Raw genomic sequence first — 21,846 nt, 5'->3', positions numbered from 1 at the left:
AAGAGCTATAGACGGCTAGGATTTTTTCAGAAAAAAGAGGAGAGAAGAGAGGCTAGGGTTTTAATTGGTTTTTCATAATAAAATGTAGGACTAATTACTTAAAAACCACTCACCTTATAACTTTTTTTCATTTATACCACGACCTAGGAAAATTTTCAATTGTACCATATTTTTGATTTTTATGTTTCGTTTGTACCCCAAGAGTAAATTTTTTAATTATTTAATTAATTTAAAGATGAAAATATTAAAAACAAGATAGATAAATGATTAACATTAACGTTTTATTAGAATATAGGTTAAAAATGAAGGACTAATTTAAACTTTTTTTAAAGAAAATAGGTCAATTCAACTCATTAGGGTAGAGATGAAACATAAAAATCAAAAATAGGGTACAATTGAAAATTTTTCTAGGTCATGGTATAAATGAAAAAAAGTTATAAGGTGGATGGTTTTTAAGTAATTAAGCCTAAAATGTATCGTGTACTAATTGATTCAAATTATAGTAAATGAAAAAAATTAAGTGTCTTGTTAGTTAGGCCATATGCATCAAAATTGTATAAGTCCCGATAAGACTTAAAAAAAAAAGAATTGGCGACACATTATATTAAAATTAAATACAAAATTTGTATTGATATTATACAGTGTATAAGATTATTATTAAGTTTATCTTAGTGAACAAAATCTTCTATGTCTCTCTTCAATCTTCATAGCCAAACTTAGCATGGACGTCCAAGTCGAGGATTATTTACAAGGCTGTACATATAACAGAGATCAAAAAAATTTAGTGAATCAAAATTTGTATCGATTATAAATTAACAATGCTTCAAAAAAATTGTCAAATAGGAAGTAAATTTCAGATATAATTTTTTTGTTAATATAAAGTAGAAGCTTACTTTCTAACTGCAATGCGTTCAAGTCCTGGAGGTACAGGTCCACAAAGATTATTGTTTGACAAATCCCTGTAATTTTGAAAAAAGGACATTAATAAAAAATATATACATTCAAGTTACTAATAGAGCCCCCATTTAAATGTTTCAAAATTTCTAAAATAAACACAATATATTTATTTAATATATTAATAAGTCACAAGCAAATTGAGTAACTTACTTTTAATTATAGACTTTTAAACATTTATTAATATGTCTTCGGAAGTGTGTATTCAAGTCATACATAATAATTAAACTATTAATTAAGTAAATTTGATTTAATGGTGAAAGAAAGCGAAACCTTTTTTACCTTTTAAAAATTTATCCAACCTTTCAGAAGTAGTGAATTTATATAACTTTATACAACTTGATCAATTCGCTGGAAATCTATCCAATTTTATAAAATTGATTTAATTATGCGGACAATTGAATTGTATTTTTAAAATTTGAAAAAGAAAAAGAAAAATTGATGATTGGAATGCCACACGGTTCAAAAAAAATCAATTTTTTAAAATATTAAATTAATCTTAGAAAATTGAATATATTTCCATCAAATTGGTCAACCTGAGATAAATTTATCGAATTCCAATAGTTTTACACATTAGGCGGGTTAAACTTGATTAATTTTTTTATTATTTTAAGTTGATTGCCTCGTAATGATTCACATTTTTGTAAACTCAAGTAAGACCAATTTAATTTCATGGCATTTTATTCTACTATTATTTGTTCCAATTTTCATATTTTGAACCATTTTTTTTCCAATGTTTTTTTGTTACACGGTTCATCAGATTTTCTGAATGGGTCGCAACTATAATACGAGACTTTATAGCTCTTTCCATTCAAACCAGTTCTCACTCGAGCCGTATATGTTTCCTTTGGGAGGTGAATTTTGTCCCCAAATTTTAAATGACTGTATATATGAAAGTTAAGTTAATTAATGGAATTAGAAAAATACATACAGAAGACTAAGGCTTGTCATAGTAGCAATTTCGGCGGGAATGGGTCCAGTCAATCGGTTGTTATTGAGTCGTCTGCACAAATAAATTAACAGTAGTTAGAAGAAAGCTATATGAATTGCAATATGAAACATAAAGATGTTAAAACGGGTTAGCGGGTAGTGTTTGTATCCATAAAACTATTCTATTATATGACTATAGTTAACAGAAATACAACTCAGTTATTACTCGTACAACACAATCACGATACAAAAATTAAATCGGTTATACATGCCAACCGTTTTATTTAGTGAATCGATTATGGATCATACAAATACGATTTATCTAACTTATTTACATAAATTGATTGAATATAGATCTTATCGGCAATTAATGTCGTATTACAAACGTATTATTAACAAATTGAATGGGTTATACATATCAACTAACGTCATAAACATGTTGGACGTGATCACGTGTCAATATGTGATACAATAAATTTTAAGTTGTATCACAAAACGTGTTTATGACCCAAACATGTTTAACCTCAACCATAATCCATTAGTTTTTCACGTTAAGCGAATTCATATCTACGTGTAATTATCATCCATTTCAACACCTCTAATGAAACATATGCTACAAAATCTCAAGATGGCTATTTTTCTTGCGGTTAAAGTTAAGATTAAACACTAAAATCGGATACATAAACTTACAAAAAAAAGAGCGATTTCAATTTTCCCAATGTAGGAGGAATGATCCCTGAAATGCTGTTCTCAGACAAATCCAAGCTTCTTAGGTTCGTCAAATCGCCAAACTCAGCAGGAATATTTCCATCAATTCTATTCCCTAATATGCTCCTACATTAACTAAAATAGTCATTCATTTTTCTAAAAACACACGAAAATGATAAATCAAATTACAAAATTATATTGAATCAATAAGGACATACATAGATTCCAAGCTTTGTAGCATTCTAAGAGCGGGTACCAAATGACCGACTAGATTAGATCTCCCCAAGTCTCTGTTCATCAAAGCATCAAAAACAAAAAAAATAATTGATTCTAATAATATGGTCTAATGGTAAAATATAAAAATATTATAATAATTTTTAAACTATCATTCTTCTTGCGTACAATAAAATTAATAATTTAAAAGTTATGGTGAATACATTCGAGTAATTTGATTCTGGGGATTGCACGTGACATGAAACCAAGTGCAGGGATTAACAAGGCTCGGATCCCAGCTTGATAGAACATTCGTAGGATCCGTTAAGCTGTCCTTCTGAACTATCAATGCGTCTCCTTCGGCATTCCCAGACCCTGATGGAACTAATGATAGCATTATTGCTGCACAAAACATAAATGTATTACTCATGGTTGATGCCATTTTTGACTACTGAAATTGAATGAATGTGAAATTTTATGGATTGGTGTCTGAATTTATACTTCAGATTGTGATTCTAATATTAGTAATATAGGTTAATCTGAAACATGATATGCGGTCACTACTCATTTGGATTATTTCCATATTTGTTTAATTTGTTTCCCAATCGAATATGTGTTAAATTTAGATATTGCCTAATTGCTAGTGTTGACCTTTTAAGGAATTTTTATAAACATTAATCAGAAATGCTAATAATAGTAGGATTTGATTTTCCATAAATGGTATAGGAAGAAAATGGCATGCAATGTATAGCATAATTGTGAAGCTTAACTTGATAAAAAAACTCCTGTATTTTTATTTTTTTTATTTATCCGATCTATATCTTTAAAATTTGTTATTCAATAAATTTTTGTGGGTGGGAATTTTTACACTCCATCGTTACATAATTGCATTCCACTTTTAGCTGTAAATGACTTCATTATCCTTTATTAAAATTACTTATTCTTTAATCTCTTAATATTTTACTATTGTACTCCTTTAATTATTCGTTTTAACTCTTTAATTGTGCATAATTCTAATAAATGACTACTTTTAATTTTAAAAGAATAATTTTCTACTCATTTTTATTTTTTCATCTTACTTGCCTATTTATTCTAGAATTTTATTTTTCGATTTAAAAAAATAACAATTCATACTAATATTTTTATAAAAAGGCTATTTTGTTAATTTTACACATATGATCATTTCTTTTTAATAATTTAAGAGCGAGAGTACTTGTGGAAGGAATAAAACCTACGATTTTGGCAAAATGTTGCTAACGCTTATACCATTTGAGTTATAACTCGTTGGTACACATGATATTCTTTCATAAATTTACTAATTATTTAATGATTTAATAAAATTACTATCATTTTCTCATAATATATAAATAATTTTGATAAATTATAAATTCAAAATTTATCTCAAAATTGTAAAATTATATATAAACATAGAAAATTATAGAATTATAATGTGTGTGTATGTGTGGTGTGTAAATTATACCAGTGAAAAAAATTTGAACTTTCATAATCTCGTACCATTTAGCTTATTTTTCTTTTAAAATTTGATTATTTAAAATTAAATTTCCCCATATTAGTATACCTGCCATTTTTTGTTTTTGAAATATTTTAGTTGCAGACTTTGATAATTAATTAAGGAAGTTTGGGCCAAAAAAAAGGTATAACAGCAAATGTAGGATACTTATGTTTAATGAGTTTAAAGAAAGGATAATAACGTCATTAGGAATAAAAGTGGAGTGCGAATATAAGTGATGGAGTGTTAAAATCCTCACCCGAATCTTTTTATAGACGAACCCTGGGAGCGTGTGGCCCAATGGTCCTTTAAATTCTCAACAATTTACACGTCGGAAATGATAAAAAAGTTCTTATACTTTTAAATTTGTATTTAACTGGTGGTCATTTTGGTCAATTTTTTTTTTTTTTTTTATCAATAGGCATCTTATAAGTCTTAGTTTGTCTAGTCTGTGATAATGTGGTACATTCCGCCAAGTCCAACCTGTCAAATTAGGTGGACATTTAAATTTGGTCTCACTAGAATTTCACATAAAGTATAATGAACACTTTTTTTTTTAAAAGTGTATTTTGTAAAAAAAAAATAATTAGATCAATATCATGGATATTAAACACCTGGGTCATTGGGGTAGTAACAAAAAGATCATTATTTTTTATTTTGTTACGAAAACATCACCAAATTTGGCATTCTGTAACAATGGGAGATCACTTTATATAAAACTTATTGTTTTCACACTAAAACACATCGTATTTGCATATGTGGCAAGCCGTTATTACAAAAAATATACTTGTATACAATCCATATTATATGCGGATTATAGACGGAATATATACAATAAAATTATATATATATATATATAAAATTGATTTGTATGCAAAATTTGTATTAAATGTATACAAAATTGTATTTTTATATGCAAAAACGTATTTTTTACATATAAAGGAAAGTATTTTTATAAACATTTTTAAAAAGATGGTATTGTTTGTAAAGAGAACTTTTAGGTAGTATTTTTGTAAATATTATTTATTTTTCCGGAATTTATATAAAACTCCAACATTTTAAATCACACCATTTATCCCAGTTTGAAAATTTATATGTCAATCATAGCTAATTTTGAATTAGTCATTTTTTTTATCAAAGTGACAACCACTTAAAGGGTAAATTTGACAGTTTGTTTGATTATTTTTAAAATTGATTATTATTGACACACAAAGCTCTTAAAATTTCGCTATATAAGGCGATATTCGAAAAGTTTGGTTGTAGTAAAAAGAAGTTTGGTATTTTTAATTTTTTTTTTTTGGACTATTTCAAAATTAAACTGTTTTCTTAGTATCTTTACAATTATTTTTAAAAAGTAGGGCATGGTTGTAAAAATTCCAAATTTATACCCTAAAAAACAGATTTTCAAAAAAGTTGAGACCCTTGTTGTAATTGTTTTCTAACCTATCAACTCCCTCTAATTGTCTGGAACGGAACACACTGCACCGGCACTAATTCTCAATGCAATTTTCCCGCTCTCTTCTATCATCTTCGATCCAAATTTGGGTTTAGGGTTTTGGTATCATCCTCTGCCACCACCACCGCATTGTCAGTTCCGAAGATTAACTTTATTTGTGTACAAATTGGCACTGCCTCTGCTGTCAGTTGCTTCTAATTTCTCTAAATTTTAGGGTTTAGTTTTTTAATTTAACAATGATGTATGGTGACCATCAATTCCAACAACAACCACCACCGCAGCAGCCAGGCGGTGATTTTCTCAGAGGTCCACTGCCACCGCCGCCACCTATGATGCGACAGCCTTCGGCCTCTTCAACCACTCTCAATTCCTCTGATTTTCACCATCCACCAGCTCCTCATGGTCCTCCTCAACCTCCTTACGACGGTAATTATCGTTAATGTAGCTACACTTTTTACCCTTTTACTTGCTAAGTTGCAAACTGTTAGTTATGCTGAAATTAGGAGTTGATATTGATGGTTTGAATAGTTAATGGTGACAATGTTGGTGCTTGTATGAATAATGAATATTTATAGAACTTTAATTGTTTTATTAATGAGTAGTTAATATATTTTACTCACTGTATGCCCGGGCTTGATGCTGCTTTTGATATTTTAATTGTAACAGTTAATGGTGATAATATTGGTGCAAGAAGAATGAGAAGGCTTACACAAAGGAGAGCAGTTGATTACACAAGTACTGTTGTTCGTTACATGCAGGTAACACATTTTTCTTTTGTGACCTTTATTTATCAAGTGTTTGTATTTGAGTGGCAGTATTTGATTTTTCTCAACTAGTGGTGTCATTGTGTTAATTGCAGATTCGTATGTGGCAGCGGGATTCTAGAGATAGGACTGTGTTGCAACCTACTCCAGCAGCAGCAATTGATGTCGGTGAATACTTCCTGATGGTTTAATACTAGTGTTTTTTTCATTCTAATGTTTTTGTGCTTCTAATGATTAAGTCTACTTTTTCCCCCTATTTATCTCTTTTGTGCAGTTGTTACCTACAGCTGCCTATTCTGAGAATCCATCAACAAGCTTTGCTACAAAGTTTGTTCATACATCTCTTAACAAGAACCGTTGTTCAATTAATCGTGTTTTGGTATGTTAACATGAAGCTTTTTTTATTTTTTTGCTAAGACATGGTGCTCATCAAATTACGGGAACATAGATCAATAGTCGCGCTTATCCATACATATCAGTTATTCATTTAATCTTATTATTTATTCATGATTTGGCTACTTTGATACATGTAGGCCGTAATCTACTGTTCTTATAGTACACTAGTGTAACCTGTGGGGGAGTGGGTCATCCTATTTTTGTGTCCTAGCCCATTGATGTGTCTTGGGTTGTGTACATAAATTTGCTAGCGAATATGTATCTTCTCTTTTGCAATTTTTTTTCCTTTTTCTATTTGAGATGCCTCTTGATATGGACAATGGATATATAAGAAGCCGATAGTCATTTATTTAGACTATTGTTTGCTTTTTTGTTTTTAAGTTAAATTGGCTACTTTGACACCTATAGTCTACTGTACTTGTAGATACTTGTGTAACCATGGGAGAGTGGGTTTTCTTTTGTGTGACTGAAACAATGCACTTCTGTATTGTGCATTGGAATGTATAATAACTTATCATTCTGTTACTCTGAAGTTTCTCAATGTAATTTTGTTTGTATTCTCAGTGGACTCCTAATGGAAGACGTCTAATCACAGGCTCTCAAAGTGGGGAATTTACTCTTTGGAATGGACAATCATTTAACTTTGAGATGATCCTTCAGGTACATGGCTATAATTGTCTGATGCTTTATCGATGTAAATTTAATTAAAAGCGTATCCATGACTGGTGACTCTTGTGGTGTTCTTTTTTTAAATGTGCAGGCCCATGATCAAGCAATCAGGTCTATGGTATGGAGTCATAATGATAATTGGATGGTCTCTGGTGATGATGGCGGAGCAATTAAGTAATGTATTTCATGTTTATTAGCTCTTTGTTTTCTTTGTTGCAGTACCAGTGTTGTTTATTGGGTAGATAATTGATACGTTCTTTGTGTGATAGCTATATAGAAGTTAACATGGGATCAATTTTACAGGTATTGGCAGAGCAACATGAATAATGTCAAGGCTAATAAAACTGCTCATAAAGAATCAGTACGCGACTTAAGGTAGATACTTATTTTCTCCATGATTTTTGCTGTCAGTGTTGCTCCATATAGCATCTCATATTACACTTCTTGAACAGTTTCTGTAGGACAGATCTGAAGTTCTGTTCTTGCTCCGATGATACGACCGTTAAAGTTTGGGACTTTGCCCGATGTCAAGAAGAGCGATCATTAACTGGTAATGTGCCTCAACCATTCACTTTACATGATTTCATTCTCTCAAACCACTCATTAGTTGCATGATTTCATTCTCCTAAGCAAGGATGTATCAAAATTCTGGTAGCTGTAGACTTGTTCATGTTATTTCTAACTCCTCTAGGAAGTTGTAAAACAATTCTTGATCTTGTGTCTTCTCTCCCTCTTCTTCTTTGGGGAAGCTTAGGAATACATAATATATGTTTGCTTAAGATGATAATATTACTTTCAAGTACATGTACTTTTACTTATCGTACAACTCTTAACAATGCAATGGATTTGATAATTTAATGCCTTCATTGCAATTATTTTGCTTAATTATGTATGCTGTCTGGTTTGAACTCAGGCAGGCCATGGTTGGGATGTGAAGAGTGTTGACTGGCACCCTACAAAATCTCTTTTGGTTTCAGGTTTGATCCAGATTCTTTTGTGAAATTTATCAAACTTTCTATAAATTACAATTGCAAAATTTAATGATCTCTCATTTATAGGTGGGAAAGACAACCTTGTAAAACTTTGGGATGCTAAAAGTGAGAGAGAGCTTTGCTCGTTGTGAGTTCTATATTATTTTGATGATTAAACACATGATTATTATTGAATGTTGTGGCTTCGTCTTATGGATGCTTTGATGAAACAGCACTGTATATACTTTGACTATCCGGCGATCATTGTTCATATTATTTTACTTGCATCATGAATTGGATGATTGAGTGTGAAATCATTTCTGTAGCGTCAGCAAGTAACTTTGGTTTAAGTGTGTTTCTTTCTTTCTTACCTACCTATCTTTCTTGATAGATCAAAAGACTAAGGGCTCATTAAAAGAGAAAACCCAGCAGTATCTACAATTAAATAATGTTGAGGAAAATACAAGTTAAATTTTTCATTTAGTTTCCCCGTTTTAAATTTAATACGACCAGACTTGAAGATATATACAAACCAGTAGTAACCTCATGATTTTTAAACATTGATTGATTTAAATACACACGAGAATAACTGAAACATGAAGAAACCAAGGAATTAAATTAGTTATTTTGAAATGAACTACTGCTTGCTACATCCATGCATGAAACTTGAGTTAACTGGTCTCTTGATATTGTATTGCCGTTCTTTTTCTGTTGTTAGTAGGGCTTTTAGCTTTACTATGATTGTTGCCTAAGAATCCAAGAAGTATTTTTGCCAAAAGCCAAAAGCAACACTGAATCAAACTTATGTTCATCTGACAAGCTTCTTACATGTTTTGCAGTCATGGCCACAAGAACACAGTGCTCTGTGTCAAGTGGAATCAAAATGGTAACTGGGTGCTAACCGCTTCGAAGGATCAAATCATTAAGGTTGGGTGCTTCTCTAAACTCTGTATCTGAAGTGGCAATATTTTTCCTCCTCTCATCTTTTTGATCTTTGTGTTTTTTCCCCAGCTTTATGATATTAGGGCTATGAAGGAGCTTGAGTCTTTCCGTGGCCACCGAAAAGATGTGACTGGTAGTAAAAGTTTTCCTACATTGAACACTACATGTATTTCTTTTTATTCAGCCCTGCCAAACAGAAGTAAAACTATAGGAGGATAAAATGGGTGATTGCTATGCAATTGTTGCATTTTAGTGGATACTAAAAATTGTGATGATTTGGGCTTGACTATATATAATGCCAAATTGTATGGCAAGCTTATTTTGTATTAACTTTTGCATTCCTGATGCCTGAGATACTGATGCTCTATTTTTCCCCCATCTTTTCTAGTCTTGGCTTGGCATCCATTTCATGAAGAGCACTTTGTCAGTGGTAGTTTTGATGGGTCCATTTTCCATTGGCTTGTCGGGTATGCGTGCTATTCATTCTGCCCCATGACACTTGTATTCTCTTGTCTCTGGTATTTCATTATGAATGCATGGGCCTGTTGAATCTGCATTTAGTGCATTTTTTCGCTTTGTTATTCAATTTATGGAACAAATTTCAAAGAAAATCATGTATGGGCTAGAGAGTGAGGCGTGACACGACTTTAGTTTAAATGCTGCTTTACATTGTATGGCAGAGATATAGAAGGGGATGCTTTTAGAGTTCCCTCATTATTGAGGCTTCTTTTTCATCTTTATCTGGAATGCTTGGACCCTGAATTCAATCTGGAATGCTAATTTTGAATTCTGAAAATATGTTGATAAAAATTAAAACTTAACTTGCTTATACAGACACATATGATGTCTATTTTTCAGTGATGTAACTTCTAATGAAGTCATGAGATGACATTTTAGTGAATTGTTCATGCTCAAGCATTGTATGATCCGGTTTAGCAATTATATTCTATCTTAAGTAGAAAGAAGGCAGCTAGATAACTAAATCTTAATTAGTTTCTTATCCATAAATTGTGTCTAATTATATGTTCGAAGATAACTCACAGTAACCTTCTTTCTTTAGTCCACCTTTTTTTTCTTCCCTTATTTCTGTTTCAGTGCTGTTTTCTATTCATATTGAATGGTATAAATTTGGAAGCAATGTTACTTTTATATGTGCAGGCATGACACTCCTCAGATTGAAGTTCCCAATGCTCATGATAATAGTGTATGGGATCTTGCATGGCATCCTATTGGATATCTTCTTTGCAGGTAAGAGGAACTTATCTTTGCGGGATCATTTTTTATCTTTCATAAGGGTTCACTTATTGTTTGAGTTTTTCCGATCTTATAAGGCTGGCAACGAGAGCTTAGCAAAGGTTACTTTAGTTAGTTCAGGCTCGGTTAGGTTTGCACATGGCTTGTTTGTAAAATGAGCGTTGAAAGTTAAATTCAACTGTCTTTTTCGGCTTGAGAGCAAAGCTCAGCAAATTCCTTTAATCAATTTGGGTTGTGATTAAATGAACTTGCTCAGGTGTCTAAATGAGCCAAACAGGCATTTGCTCAAATCAATATTGGGCTTGAGAATTTTCAGTTATTATACCGTTGAGCTATGCTGTAGGACAACTGGAAAATTAACCTAACAAATATTTCAGGGATTACATGCAGTTTTTTTTTGCCTGAATTTTTTATGGGGCTTCTGTCACCTTTTCATATACTTAACTTTCATATTATCTTGTGCAGCGGTAGCAACGATCATACAACAAAGTTTTGGTGCAGAAATAGACCAGGAGACACTGCTCGTGAGAAATTTAACATGGGTCAGAATCAAGGTAGGATTTTGCAGTCCTTTGACTAAGCATTGATTGGTACTTTTGGTTGAATTAAACACCTCCTCCATTCCTAATTATATGTTGTTTTAGAGTAAAGTACCAAAATTAAGGAGATGATTAAAGCATAAGAAAATTCCTATACTGCTCTTATTATTTATTGCTCATTTAATTACTTATTCTGTACATAAAAAAAATGTAATAGAATTTGTTGGGAAAGGAGAGAAATGAAAAGCACGAGGAATCTAAGATTTTCAAGTCTTAATTAATTAATTCTATCATGAATGAATTGGTAGATTTAAATGAGATTACTTTAGGTACAAAAGAATGCAATACCTTGAAATCACTCAAAAAATCATAAAATATGGAATGTGTTAGAAATTCTTAAACGACATATAATTAGGAGTGGAAGGAGTAGTATTTTGAAGGATGTTCCACAGGTTTACTAACTGCAGTATCGTTATTGAAATCATGTTTGATTTGGAAATGTATCTGATAGTTTTCTTGATCAGGGTATGATGGGCAAAACCCTGCTCTTGCCGGTCGCTTGCCTGGTAATTTTCCTGTACCTGAACCACCGACAACACCAGGGTCATTTCCCCCGGGATTGACTCGAAATGAAGGAACCATTCCTGGTATTGGAGCTGCAATGCCGCTATCAATTTCATCTCTAGATGCATCAGCTCAAGGGGAGCAGAAACAACCACTTTCGATGTCCATGCCTCTAGGAGCCCCTCCTCTACCTCCTGGTCCTCATCCATCTCTTCTTGCTGGCAATCAGCAACAGGTATATCAACAAAACCCTCAACACATGGCACAACAACAACATCAGGGGCTCCCTCAGCAAATGCATTCTATGCCGATGCCACCTCCAAATATGCAGCAGCTACAACCATCACATTTTCCTCATCCTCATCTATCTCGCCCTCCACAAATGCCCCCTCATGGCATGCCGGGCTCAGTGCCTGGTCCTTCATCACATCAACTGCCAATGCCTGGTCCAATGGTATGATAATATATATTGTTGGGTTATTTTTTGTACTTCTTGGATGAAGTCTGATGACCCGAAGTGATTTAGTAAGATTATTCTTTATCGATGATGATCAGTTTCATTTTATGGCTTTGTCGTGCTACAATGTACTTTTTAAATGGTATTCCATTAATTTTGAGATGACATCTGAAAATCTATTAACTTCTTTTCATTGTTACGACTGCTTTTTTTTAGGGGATGCAAGGTGCAATGAATCAGATGGTCCCTCAGATGCCACAAGGCCATTTTATGGGCTTAAATCAGATGCACTCAGGATCATTACAAACTAATGCTGCTCCTCCAGGTGGAGGCTTTCCTAATGGCATGCCTAATATGCAAGGCCCGTCAAATACTGGCGGGGGGCAAATGTATCCGCAAGGTAGCCCATTCAACCGGCCGCAAGGTGGACAGATGCCAATGATGCCAGGATTTAGTCCTTACCAGGTAAAATAAACATCTTATCATACATGATCTGCACGGAAGTCAATTATAGAGGGTTGCTTGATCCGTATTTCATATTAATTTGAGAAGTTAACGTACAACAGGGGTTATCGTTGTGAACCATGAAATTGTTGTTGGTTTTTGGCTGTTGCTTGACGGCCTGAAAATATTGATTACATACACTAACAGGTTGATTTTATTGCAGTCTGGGAATCAATCCGGTATGCCTCCACCACTTCCACCTGGCCCTCCGCCACATGGCCAAACACCTCAGTAGACCATTTTTGTTAAATCACAGAGCAACTGTGGATTCGGGATGGACGGAGACGATGACTTGCCCGAGCTTTACTTGTGTTCAGCTGATAAGAATTTCCATGCTTAGTGCCTTAGGATATTCTTTTAGCTTCATCTCTGTAATCCTTGTATAGTTTAGTTAGCATGTACTTTCTGATTTTTAATAAGAGAAGTTTATTTGCAATTCTGGAATTCTCTTCTCTTTTCTCTGTTTGGACTTTTGTTCTGTGGAATTGAAGGTTTTCATTTGGTGGGAACTCAGTGTGCTTTTGAGACAGTTATTAACTGAATATGTGTTTCTTTTCCCTCTTTTAAAGAGGATTAAAGAATTTAAATGGGACGCCTTTTTCCACCTGAGTTATGCAAGTTAAGCTTTAAATTAGTGTCTATCCGGACGAGGATTTGAAAGGAGTAGAGATTTTGATTTATTGCATTTTCATGGTGTTACCTTTTGCCCCCAACCACAAATTTAAATGTAAAAGAACGTTATTTTACTGTATAATGATTCAGTAAAGGTTTATTTTACACCTTAAATTTGGTAAAAAATATTAAATAAGATCAAACTTGTGGTTTTAAAATAAAAACATCCTCAAATTTGATATTTTAATTCGTTTACATTTCCACTTTTACATTGTTAAGTAATTTTTACCTAAGCTCTAATTTGTATATACGATGATGTTCCAATTATTTTCTATCAAGTATCAACTCATCGAAAGGGATAAATAAGGCAAACTATCAACTTTGAGGGTGTTATTTTTAAACCACGAGCTTCATCTTTTGCACCAAGTTCAAAATCTAAAATCAACCTTCGTTGTATAAAGATTTGATATGAATTAATACCATTCAAATAGTAGTGCACGGTTTTCAAATTAATAAATAATATAAAAATTTAAATTTACATTTACATTCATAAAAGAAACAATGGAAGAATTTGTGTAAAAAAATCAAAGTTAAATATATAAACATATTAAGAACATGAAATGTTTAGATAATTAAATAAAAAATTTAAATTCCATAACTTTTATATTTTATTAAAATTAAGGAGCTAATCAACCTCGAGGTAAGATTTGTGTTAAATTGAAGTGTGAAGATAGTCATTCTAAGAGACTAAGAGTTGAAGTGTGCAAGTGAATAAAGTACTATAAAAATTCATGGGTATTGCTATTCGCCGCCCGCTTTTACTTAGCACCGCACAGGCGAAAGACATTTCTGCCCCTCTAGCAAAATTTCAAAAAAAAAGTTCTCTCAACTCATTCGAACACACTCGAACAACTACGTAAAAAGTCGAGTAAAATGACGGATAACGAGTATAATTCGTCGGGAAACGAATATCGACGTTCGGAAACAAGTTTTTCCGGCGATTATTTGGTAAAAAATAATTTTTTAAAAATTTTATTTAAATTTTTTGAAGGGGGACGATTGCGTTTCACGTCCTCTCCAGAGGAAGGGACGCCGGAATTCGGCGTCCTCTCCGGAGGAGAGGACGTGAAAACCAACGTCCCCTCTAGAGGAGGGGACGCCAATTTTCGGCGTCCCCTCTTCTAGAGAGGACGTCGAACGTCCTCTCTAGAAGAGGGGACGCCGAAAATTGGCGTCCCCTCGAACGCCGGCGTCCACTCTTCTGGAGAGGACGCCGGCGTCCCCCTTTTCCAGCCGCGACCGAAACGTCGCGGCGGAAATTAATTTTTTTTTTCAAAAAAAAAACGTTAAAATGATTTTTTTTTAATAATTACAGTGATTTTTTATTGCATATTATTACGACTTTGTATTACATATTATTACGATTTGTTAAACGTAATTATTTATGTTTTGCAGGTTCATTTAGAAGATTATGGCGATTTTCATCTCGTTCGGAATCCGACATTTTCGTAAAATATGAATTTGAATAGAGTTGAATGAGTTGAGAGGATTAATTTTTTTTTTTTCAAAAAAAAAAACGTTAAAATGATTTTTTTTAATAATTACAATGATTTTTTATTGCATATTATTACGACTTTGTATTACATATTATTACGATTTGTTAAACGTAATTATTTATGTTTTGCAGGTTCATTTAGAAGATTATGGCGATTTTCATCTCGTTCGGAATCCGACATTTTCGTAAAATATGAATTTGAATAGAGTTGAATGAGTTGAGAGGATTTATGTTTTTTGTTTATGAGTTTTTCTATTCAAAAAGTGAAAAGGGCAAAAATGTAATGTGGCTGTGCGGTGCTAAGTAAAAAGGGGCGGTGTTTAGCAATCCAGTAAATTAAATTTGACCAGTATTACTGTTAGGTTATTAACGTAATTAAAAAACTAAAATAAAATTGCGCGAATCATCTTCTGCTCTCGTCTTACTTCTCTCCTCTGCATAAACAAAACAACTATGGAAGAAGACGACGACTCATATTATCCAAATCATAAGCTATGCGGTTATCTCTCTACAATTCTCTCTCTTCCTTCACCGCCACCGTCGCCGTCCCTCTCCTTCCTCTCCGCCTGCCACCTCTTCACCGACGGTAACGAATTCGGTTTCAAATCCGACAACGGCGTCGTTCTATCTCCTCCGAATAAGAACAATGTCAGCGACTATCACATTAAAAGTAGAAACGGCGGCGTCTCTTCCGCTTCTAGGAAGCGGTATAAGAATAAGCGAGGCATTGGAATGGTGAACGGGAGCTTAAGCGTGGTGGATCAGATTCATGCGCTGGTTGTTAGTAAATGCATTGAAGTTAGACCGCGTGTTTTGAAAGTTGTTGAAGAGGAACCTAAATATAATGTTGTTGTGCTTGTTGATGTGTATTTGCCTATTGAGTTATGGACCGGCTGGCAGTTCCCTAAATCTAAATCAACGGCTGCTGCTCTGTTTAGGCACTTGAGGTTTCGTATTTGTAATTTAATTATTTGCATCTATTAATTTCTTGCTTATTTTGTGCTCTGTTGTTTAACTTGTTCCCGTTTATAATATTTGTCGCATTTTAGAAATTTTAAATAATTTAGTGAGACTAAAATGATTAGTCAAACCTATAGTAATTAATATGAACAAGTTAGTAAAATTTTATGTAAATTAAGACATATTTATTACTTTTTAATTTATGTGAAATAGTCAAATACGACGAATATTATGGACCTGATGGAGTAGTCTAGTTGTTGAATTGGGCAATATGTCTCGCTTGTTAATACAGTTTAACTGTGCAGTTGTGATTGGGGAAAGAGGAGTTTAATGCTTGTGGATGGAGGAGATTTTCGTGAAAATTATAGCACCCGGTGTCTCATGGATTGTCATGTTATTGGATGCCAGTTGAATTGTAGTGTACTTGATTCGACAAAGAAGCGCCGCTTTGAACTTCATGAAATTTTTACTGGATTGCCTAGTGTGACTAATAGGATTAAGGTTTATGGTTCTAGAGTAAAACCAGCTGGTGGCTCCATTTACTCTGGAATCTGGGATCTTACTGATGATATTTTGATTAATATTCTCTCTGTCCTTGATCCTATGGACCTTGTTAGGATTGCAGCGACATGTCAGCATTTGAGAGCCTTGGCTGCATCGGTAATGCCATGTACCAAACTTAAATTATTTCCTCACCAGGAGGCAGCAGTTGACTGGATGTTACATCGTGAGAAGAATGATCCCCTTTTGCCGCATCCCCTTTACATAAGTTTTGTTACAGAAGATGGGTTCAAATTCTATGTAAATACTGTTTCTGGTGAAGTTGTTACTGAGATAGCTCCTACTGTGAGAGACTTTCATGGGGGAATGTTCTGTGATGAACCTGGTTTAGGAAAGACTATAACTGCCCTTTCACTTATTTTGAAGACACAGGGAACTATTGCTGACCCACCAGATGGAGTTCAAATAACTTGGTGTGCATATAGTGGTGATCAGAAACGTGGCTATTATGAGCTCAGCAGCGATGACGTCACTTGTAATAATACATTTATGGGGAGAAGGGTTATGTGCCTGAGTGCTCGTAGGGCGCAATTACTAAATCCAGCTGATGATGCAAGTTATTCCTCACCGAAAAGACCAAGGTTAAACTATTCGGGGGAGGGAGTTGTACTGTTTAATGAGTCTTGTCCAGTTACAGAAATGAAACCAGATTCAGTACCACACTTAGAGCCAGTTCCACGTGTAGTGCGATATACAAGGAGCTTGAGTCGTGTCAAGAAGAATCTTATGCATGCATATGAAGAAGTTGTGGGCAGCAAAAAGAAGGTTGGAAAAAATTTAAACAAGAAGAAGAGTGCTTTTAATGCCCCAAAATTTGCTCCTTGGGATGAACATGTGGATATATCTGGAGAGGATGCTGCAGATTATTCAGAGTGTAATGAAACTTGGGTTCAATGTGATTCCTGTCGAAAGTGGAGGAGGCTTACTGATGCTGTACCTGATGCTGCTGTTGCATGGTTTTGTAGCATGAACACAGATCCTGAACATAAGACATGCAAAGATCCGGAAGAAGATTGGGATAGTTGTGAACCTATAACACACCTACCTGGATTTTATCCCAAAGGAACATCTGGGGGAAAGGAGCAAAATATTTCATTCTTTATCAGTGTGCTCAAGGAACACTATTCAATGATAAACTCTAAAACAAAGAAAGCCTTAACTTGGCTAGCTACACTTTCTTCAGAAAGACTTTTTCAAATGGAAACAGTTGGTTTAATAAGTCCTGTCCTAGGCAGTTTTTCTGCATCTGGTGGTGCCAGTGTCGTTAATAAAATATTTAAAGCGTTTGGTCTTACAAGGAGAGTAGAAAAAGATGTGTCTAGATGGTATTATTCATGGCCTCTTGAAAATTTGGCTTTTGATGTGGATGCTCTTAGAATTGCTCTCTGCAAGCCATTAAATTCTGTCAGGTTGTATTTGTCGAGAGCAACTTTAGTTGTTGTTCCAGCAAATCTGGTTGACCATTGGAAAACACAAATCCAAAAGCACATCAAACCTGGTCAGCTACGGGTCTGCATCTGGACAGATCATAAGAAGCCTTCTCCTCACAGTCTAGCATGGGATTACGATATTGTTATAACAACCTTTAATCGTTTAAGTGCGGAATGGAGCCCCAGTAAAGAAAGTCCTCTGATGCAGGTGCATTGGCTTAGAGTCATGTTAGACGAGGGGCACACTCTTGGTTCTAGTCTTAACTTGACAAATAAGTTTCAAATGGCTATTTCATTAACTGCATCAAGTCGCTGGTTACTGACAGGAACCCCAACACGTAATACTCCCAACAGTCAGCTCCCACATCTTCAGCCAATGCTCAAGTTCTTACACGAAGAAGCTTATGGACAGAACCAAAAGTCTTGGGAAGCTGGCATTCTTAGACCATTTGAAGCGGAGATGGAAGAAGGTCGCTCGCGATTGTTGGAGTTGCTCCGCAGGTGCTTGATTAGTGCTAGAAAGAAAGATTTGAAAAATATTCCACCATGTATCAAGAAAGTCACACTGCTCAATTTCACTGAGGAGCATGCAAAAAGTTACAATGAATTGGTAGTTACTGTTAGGAGGAATATACTTATGGCTGACTGGAATGATCCTTCTCATGTTGAAAGTTTACTTAACCCAAAGCAGTGGAAGTTTCGAAGTGCTACAGTTAGAAATGTCAGGCTATCCTGCTGTGTTGCAGGACACGTTAAAGTGACAGATGCAGGTGAAGATATTCAGGAAACAATGGACGCATTAGTTGAGAAGGGTCTGGATCCTAATTTACAGGAGTATGCTTTAATTAAGTATTATTTGCAGTATGGCGGCAACTGTCAAAGGTAAATTTAACTTTTCAAAGCTTTTATAAATGTCTCCATTATTGAGTGTTCACAAAATATTTAATTTTAGTTTACAAAAATGATATATTCTTCCGTTTTGGTGTGCTTTGTCCCAGATGCAAGGAATGGTGCCGTCTTCCTGTTATCACGCCGTGCAGGCATCTTTTATGCCTTGATTGCGTCGGGTTAGATAGTGAAAAGTGTACTTTGCCTGGCTGTGGTAGCTTTTATGTGATGCAAACTCCTGATAATTTAACCCGACCAGAAAACCCTAACCCAAAGTGGCCTGTTCCAAAAGATCTTATCGAGTTGCAACCTTCATACAAGCAGGCAGGCCTTACACTAATTCTGATCAAATTATCCCGAATTCAATTTAGATATTTTGTTTTCCTAGCATCATAAACAGCATGGATAAGTATTTATATTCTTATGGTTGTGAAACAGGATGACTGGAATCCTGATTGGCAATCAACATCGAGTAGTAAAGTTTCATACCTTGTAGAAAGAATGAAAGTATTGCAGGAGGCTAATAACAAGAGTGGTCATAGTAACAAAGAAAATGAATACAATAACAATCACTCTTGGATTGGTGATAGTGCATTGTTGCAGGACTATACCATACGGAGTTCTGAGGCTTGCAAGAGAGCTCTACAGAAAGTTCTGATATTTTCTCAATTTCTTGAACATATACATGTTATTGAACAGCAGGTAGCTGTTATTTATATTTTGAGTAAGGCAGGAGGTTATCTCATTTTCCATGTACTACTCTAAGTTTTGAGCTCTTTTTCTTTGGACAGTTGACATTTGCTGGTATCAAATTTGCTGGACTTTATAGTCCAATGCACTCGAGCAACAAGGTACATATTTATGTTGTTTTCTACAATTTGAGTCTCTTTTAACTGTCTAAATTTTGTCCAATTCTTTTATATTATTCAGATGAAGTCTCTGGACGTGTTCAAGCATGATGCAACTTGTCTGGCTCTTTTAATGGACGGAAGTGCTGCATTAGGTCTTGACTTGAGCTTTGTAACTCATGTATTCTTGATGGAGCCTATCTGGGACAGAAGGTAATGCTTTTTGAATTTATAGGTGCTCTCTGTCCTCATTTTCCATTTCCCTTTTTCTTCACTCTGAAGTGTCCTCCCATTTGCTTCCCTGTTAGTTTATTTACCATTATTATTTGTATTTGCGAGTTAATAGTGAATGCTAATATCTCTATGAATTCTACATAAAACTAAACATTTTGGTTGAATTGATGAGTGGCTCCCATTGGCTAAACTGTACTATTCTATTGCTTTAAGTTAAGACACATAAAATGTTCCACAGAAAATGAAGTAGTTTCACAAAACAGTATACTTGTAGATTCTCTTAGTCTCATACCTTCTTTTTTTCTCCCTTTGTCTTGTATTGAAATGCTATCAGCATGGAGGAACAAGTGATAAGTCGTGCTCATCGGATGGGTGCTACTTGTCCCGTTCTAGTAGAGACTCTAGCGATGTGTGGCACGATTGAAGAGCAAATGTTGGAATTCCTACAGGTGAGTCTTTATCTAAAGACTTAGAATCTAAGTAGAGATAGTGATCGCTTGCACTTCTCTAATTGGTCAAAAATTACTCTTTGCTTGTTTTTCTTTAGGATCCCGATGAATGTAGAGAATTGTTGAAAGAAGAGTCTAACTTACCTGATAGTAAAGTGCCACGGCCTCGTCATTCTTTACATGATTTTGCAGAACACAACTATTTGGCCCGGCTTAGCTTTGTTCATAGAAGTTCTAGTGCATAGAAGGTACGGTTTTGTTCCATTTCCCTTTTTATAATTTACAGGCTTCTGGGGATTCTTACTTCTCAGGGATTATAATATGTTGTTCTTGCAGCTCTTGCGATATGCTGATCTTGGCAAATTGGCAATCAAAGTCAATTTAACTTACTGATGAAAGTTATTTTGAGGTAGGTTATTTTTGCTAATTTATTGATTCCTCATGTGTATCATCAACCTTTCTGTGAGTAAATGCTTTTTGGTCTGCCATTTTGTGGTAAATATCACAGAAAAGGACCTGGTTATTGTTATGACTTTTGCTTCTGCTCTGATAGCAGCATAGCATTTACCATCATCTTCCAAGTTGAAATTGTTAGCTTGATTAGGAATTTTTTAAGTAGGACACGGAATGTATCGTCAAATATTCGATATGATTTTACAAGATCTAGTTTCCTTCAAGGAAGGAATTGTAGCCAATGGAAGTGATCTTCTGGTAGATGTACATTGCTTAATAGACTCGAGATATTTTTTTGGAAGTTCTGTTGATATCTAAATGTGTAAGAGAAAATGAAATGAAGTTTTATTTTTTGCATTAAATGAAGTTTTATCCTCTTGTCAAAACTATTGTTTCGCATCAAACTCTTTTTTGTTTTTTGCTTTACCGTGGAAGAATAGGACTGGCATTTACCAACTTTTGAACTGTGTTTTTATTTAGCTTCGTTAAATTGGACCATCCGAAGGACAAAGCAAAGATTGACAACGGATTATAGCAAAATAGAGGGAAAATTACAAATTTGTGGGCTATTTACAAGTAAAATCACTTTTTACCTTTTTAATGATTAAGCAAAGTTGGCATTTTACAGCTCCAATTTATTTTCAAGTATTTTACAGCCCAACATCTGCTATGGTTTCATTTACTACAAAAATGACAAAAAGGGCATTGTTTGGCAAAAAACAAAATTGCATTTGGATCAAAAATGCTGAAAATGTGGTGTCAATTTTAAAATGTATGTTTAAATGGTTAAAAAAGTGAAAAGTTTTTTTTTCATTTACAGAGAGCCCAATACTTACCAGGCTGTAGCGTTTCTGTACTTACCCGATAGTTACGTGGTATTACTAGTAAGTAGAAAATGATGGTATTTGGATATTTATATCACATTTTCGGTTTGGAGTTGAGGAGGTTACACATGGGGCATAAATTCTAAATAAATAAACATATTTTTCTAGGAAATTATTTGGAAGAGACATTTTGGGTAGCAT

General features: G+C 34.2%; 3 protein-coding genes across 4 annotated transcripts; 2 read left to right on the top strand and 1 right to left on the bottom strand.

The window, feature by feature from the left end:
* Positions 1 to 573: 573 nt before the first annotated feature.
* LOC126680175 (leucine-rich repeat protein 1-like) lies at positions 574 to 3,278 on the bottom strand. The gene is made up of 6 exons (XM_050375230.2): positions 3,030 to 3,278; positions 2,811 to 2,882; positions 2,575 to 2,718; positions 1,886 to 1,957; positions 894 to 959; positions 574 to 753 (listed from the first exon to the last, which is right to left on the bottom strand). The coding sequence occupies exons 1-6, from the start codon at positions 3,245 to 3,247 to the stop codon at positions 717 to 719; spliced, it is 609 nt and encodes a 202-aa protein (XP_050231187.1). The 5' UTR covers positions 3,248 to 3,278; the 3' UTR covers positions 574 to 716.
* Positions 3,279 to 5,747: 2,469 nt separating this feature from the next.
* LOC126682135 (flowering time control protein FY) lies at positions 5,748 to 13,267 on the top strand. The gene is made up of 18 exons (XM_050377714.2): positions 5,748 to 6,197; positions 6,438 to 6,529; positions 6,631 to 6,699; positions 6,810 to 6,914; positions 7,496 to 7,591; positions 7,692 to 7,774; positions 7,904 to 7,975; positions 8,053 to 8,150; positions 8,518 to 8,577; positions 8,659 to 8,719; positions 9,411 to 9,498; positions 9,583 to 9,646; positions 9,902 to 9,980; positions 10,672 to 10,761; positions 11,233 to 11,321; positions 11,831 to 12,324; positions 12,544 to 12,792; positions 12,995 to 13,267. The coding sequence occupies exons 1-18, from the start codon at positions 6,008 to 6,010 to the stop codon at positions 13,064 to 13,066; spliced, it is 2,151 nt and encodes a 716-aa protein (XP_050233671.1). The 5' UTR covers positions 5,748 to 6,007; the 3' UTR covers positions 13,067 to 13,267.
* Positions 13,268 to 15,379: 2,112 nt separating this feature from the next.
* On the top strand, positions 15,380 to 21,444 carry LOC126681045 (F-box protein At3g54460). Of its 2 annotated transcripts, XR_007641314.2 has the most exons (10): positions 15,380 to 15,945; positions 16,264 to 18,831; positions 18,948 to 19,161; positions 19,276 to 19,539; positions 19,629 to 19,688; positions 19,768 to 19,898; positions 20,254 to 20,368; positions 20,467 to 20,616; positions 20,705 to 20,777; positions 21,302 to 21,444. XR_007641314.2 is itself a non-coding variant. In XM_050376413.2 (9 exons), the coding sequence occupies exons 1-8, from the start codon at positions 15,452 to 15,454 to the stop codon at positions 20,611 to 20,613; spliced, it is 3,993 nt and encodes a 1,330-aa protein (XP_050232370.1). In that variant the 5' UTR covers positions 15,380 to 15,451; the 3' UTR covers positions 20,614 to 20,616; positions 20,705 to 21,183. The 2 variants fall into 2 exon arrangements, 1 of the variants encoding a protein (XP_050232370.1); XM_050376413.2 differs by lacking the exon at positions 21,302 to 21,444 and having other exon boundaries at positions 20,705 to 21,183.
* The last annotated feature ends 402 nt before the right edge of the window (positions 21,445 to 21,846 follow it).

This window comes from Mercurialis annua, linkage group LG5 (genome assembly GCF_937616625.2).
Source record: "Mercurialis annua linkage group LG5, ddMerAnnu1.2, whole genome shotgun sequence".
NCBI classification, from domain to species: Eukaryota; Viridiplantae; Streptophyta; class Magnoliopsida; order Malpighiales; family Euphorbiaceae; genus Mercurialis; species Mercurialis annua.
The sequence above is the reverse complement of the archived record's forward strand: the minus strand, read 5'-3'. Positions and strand labels throughout refer to the sequence as shown.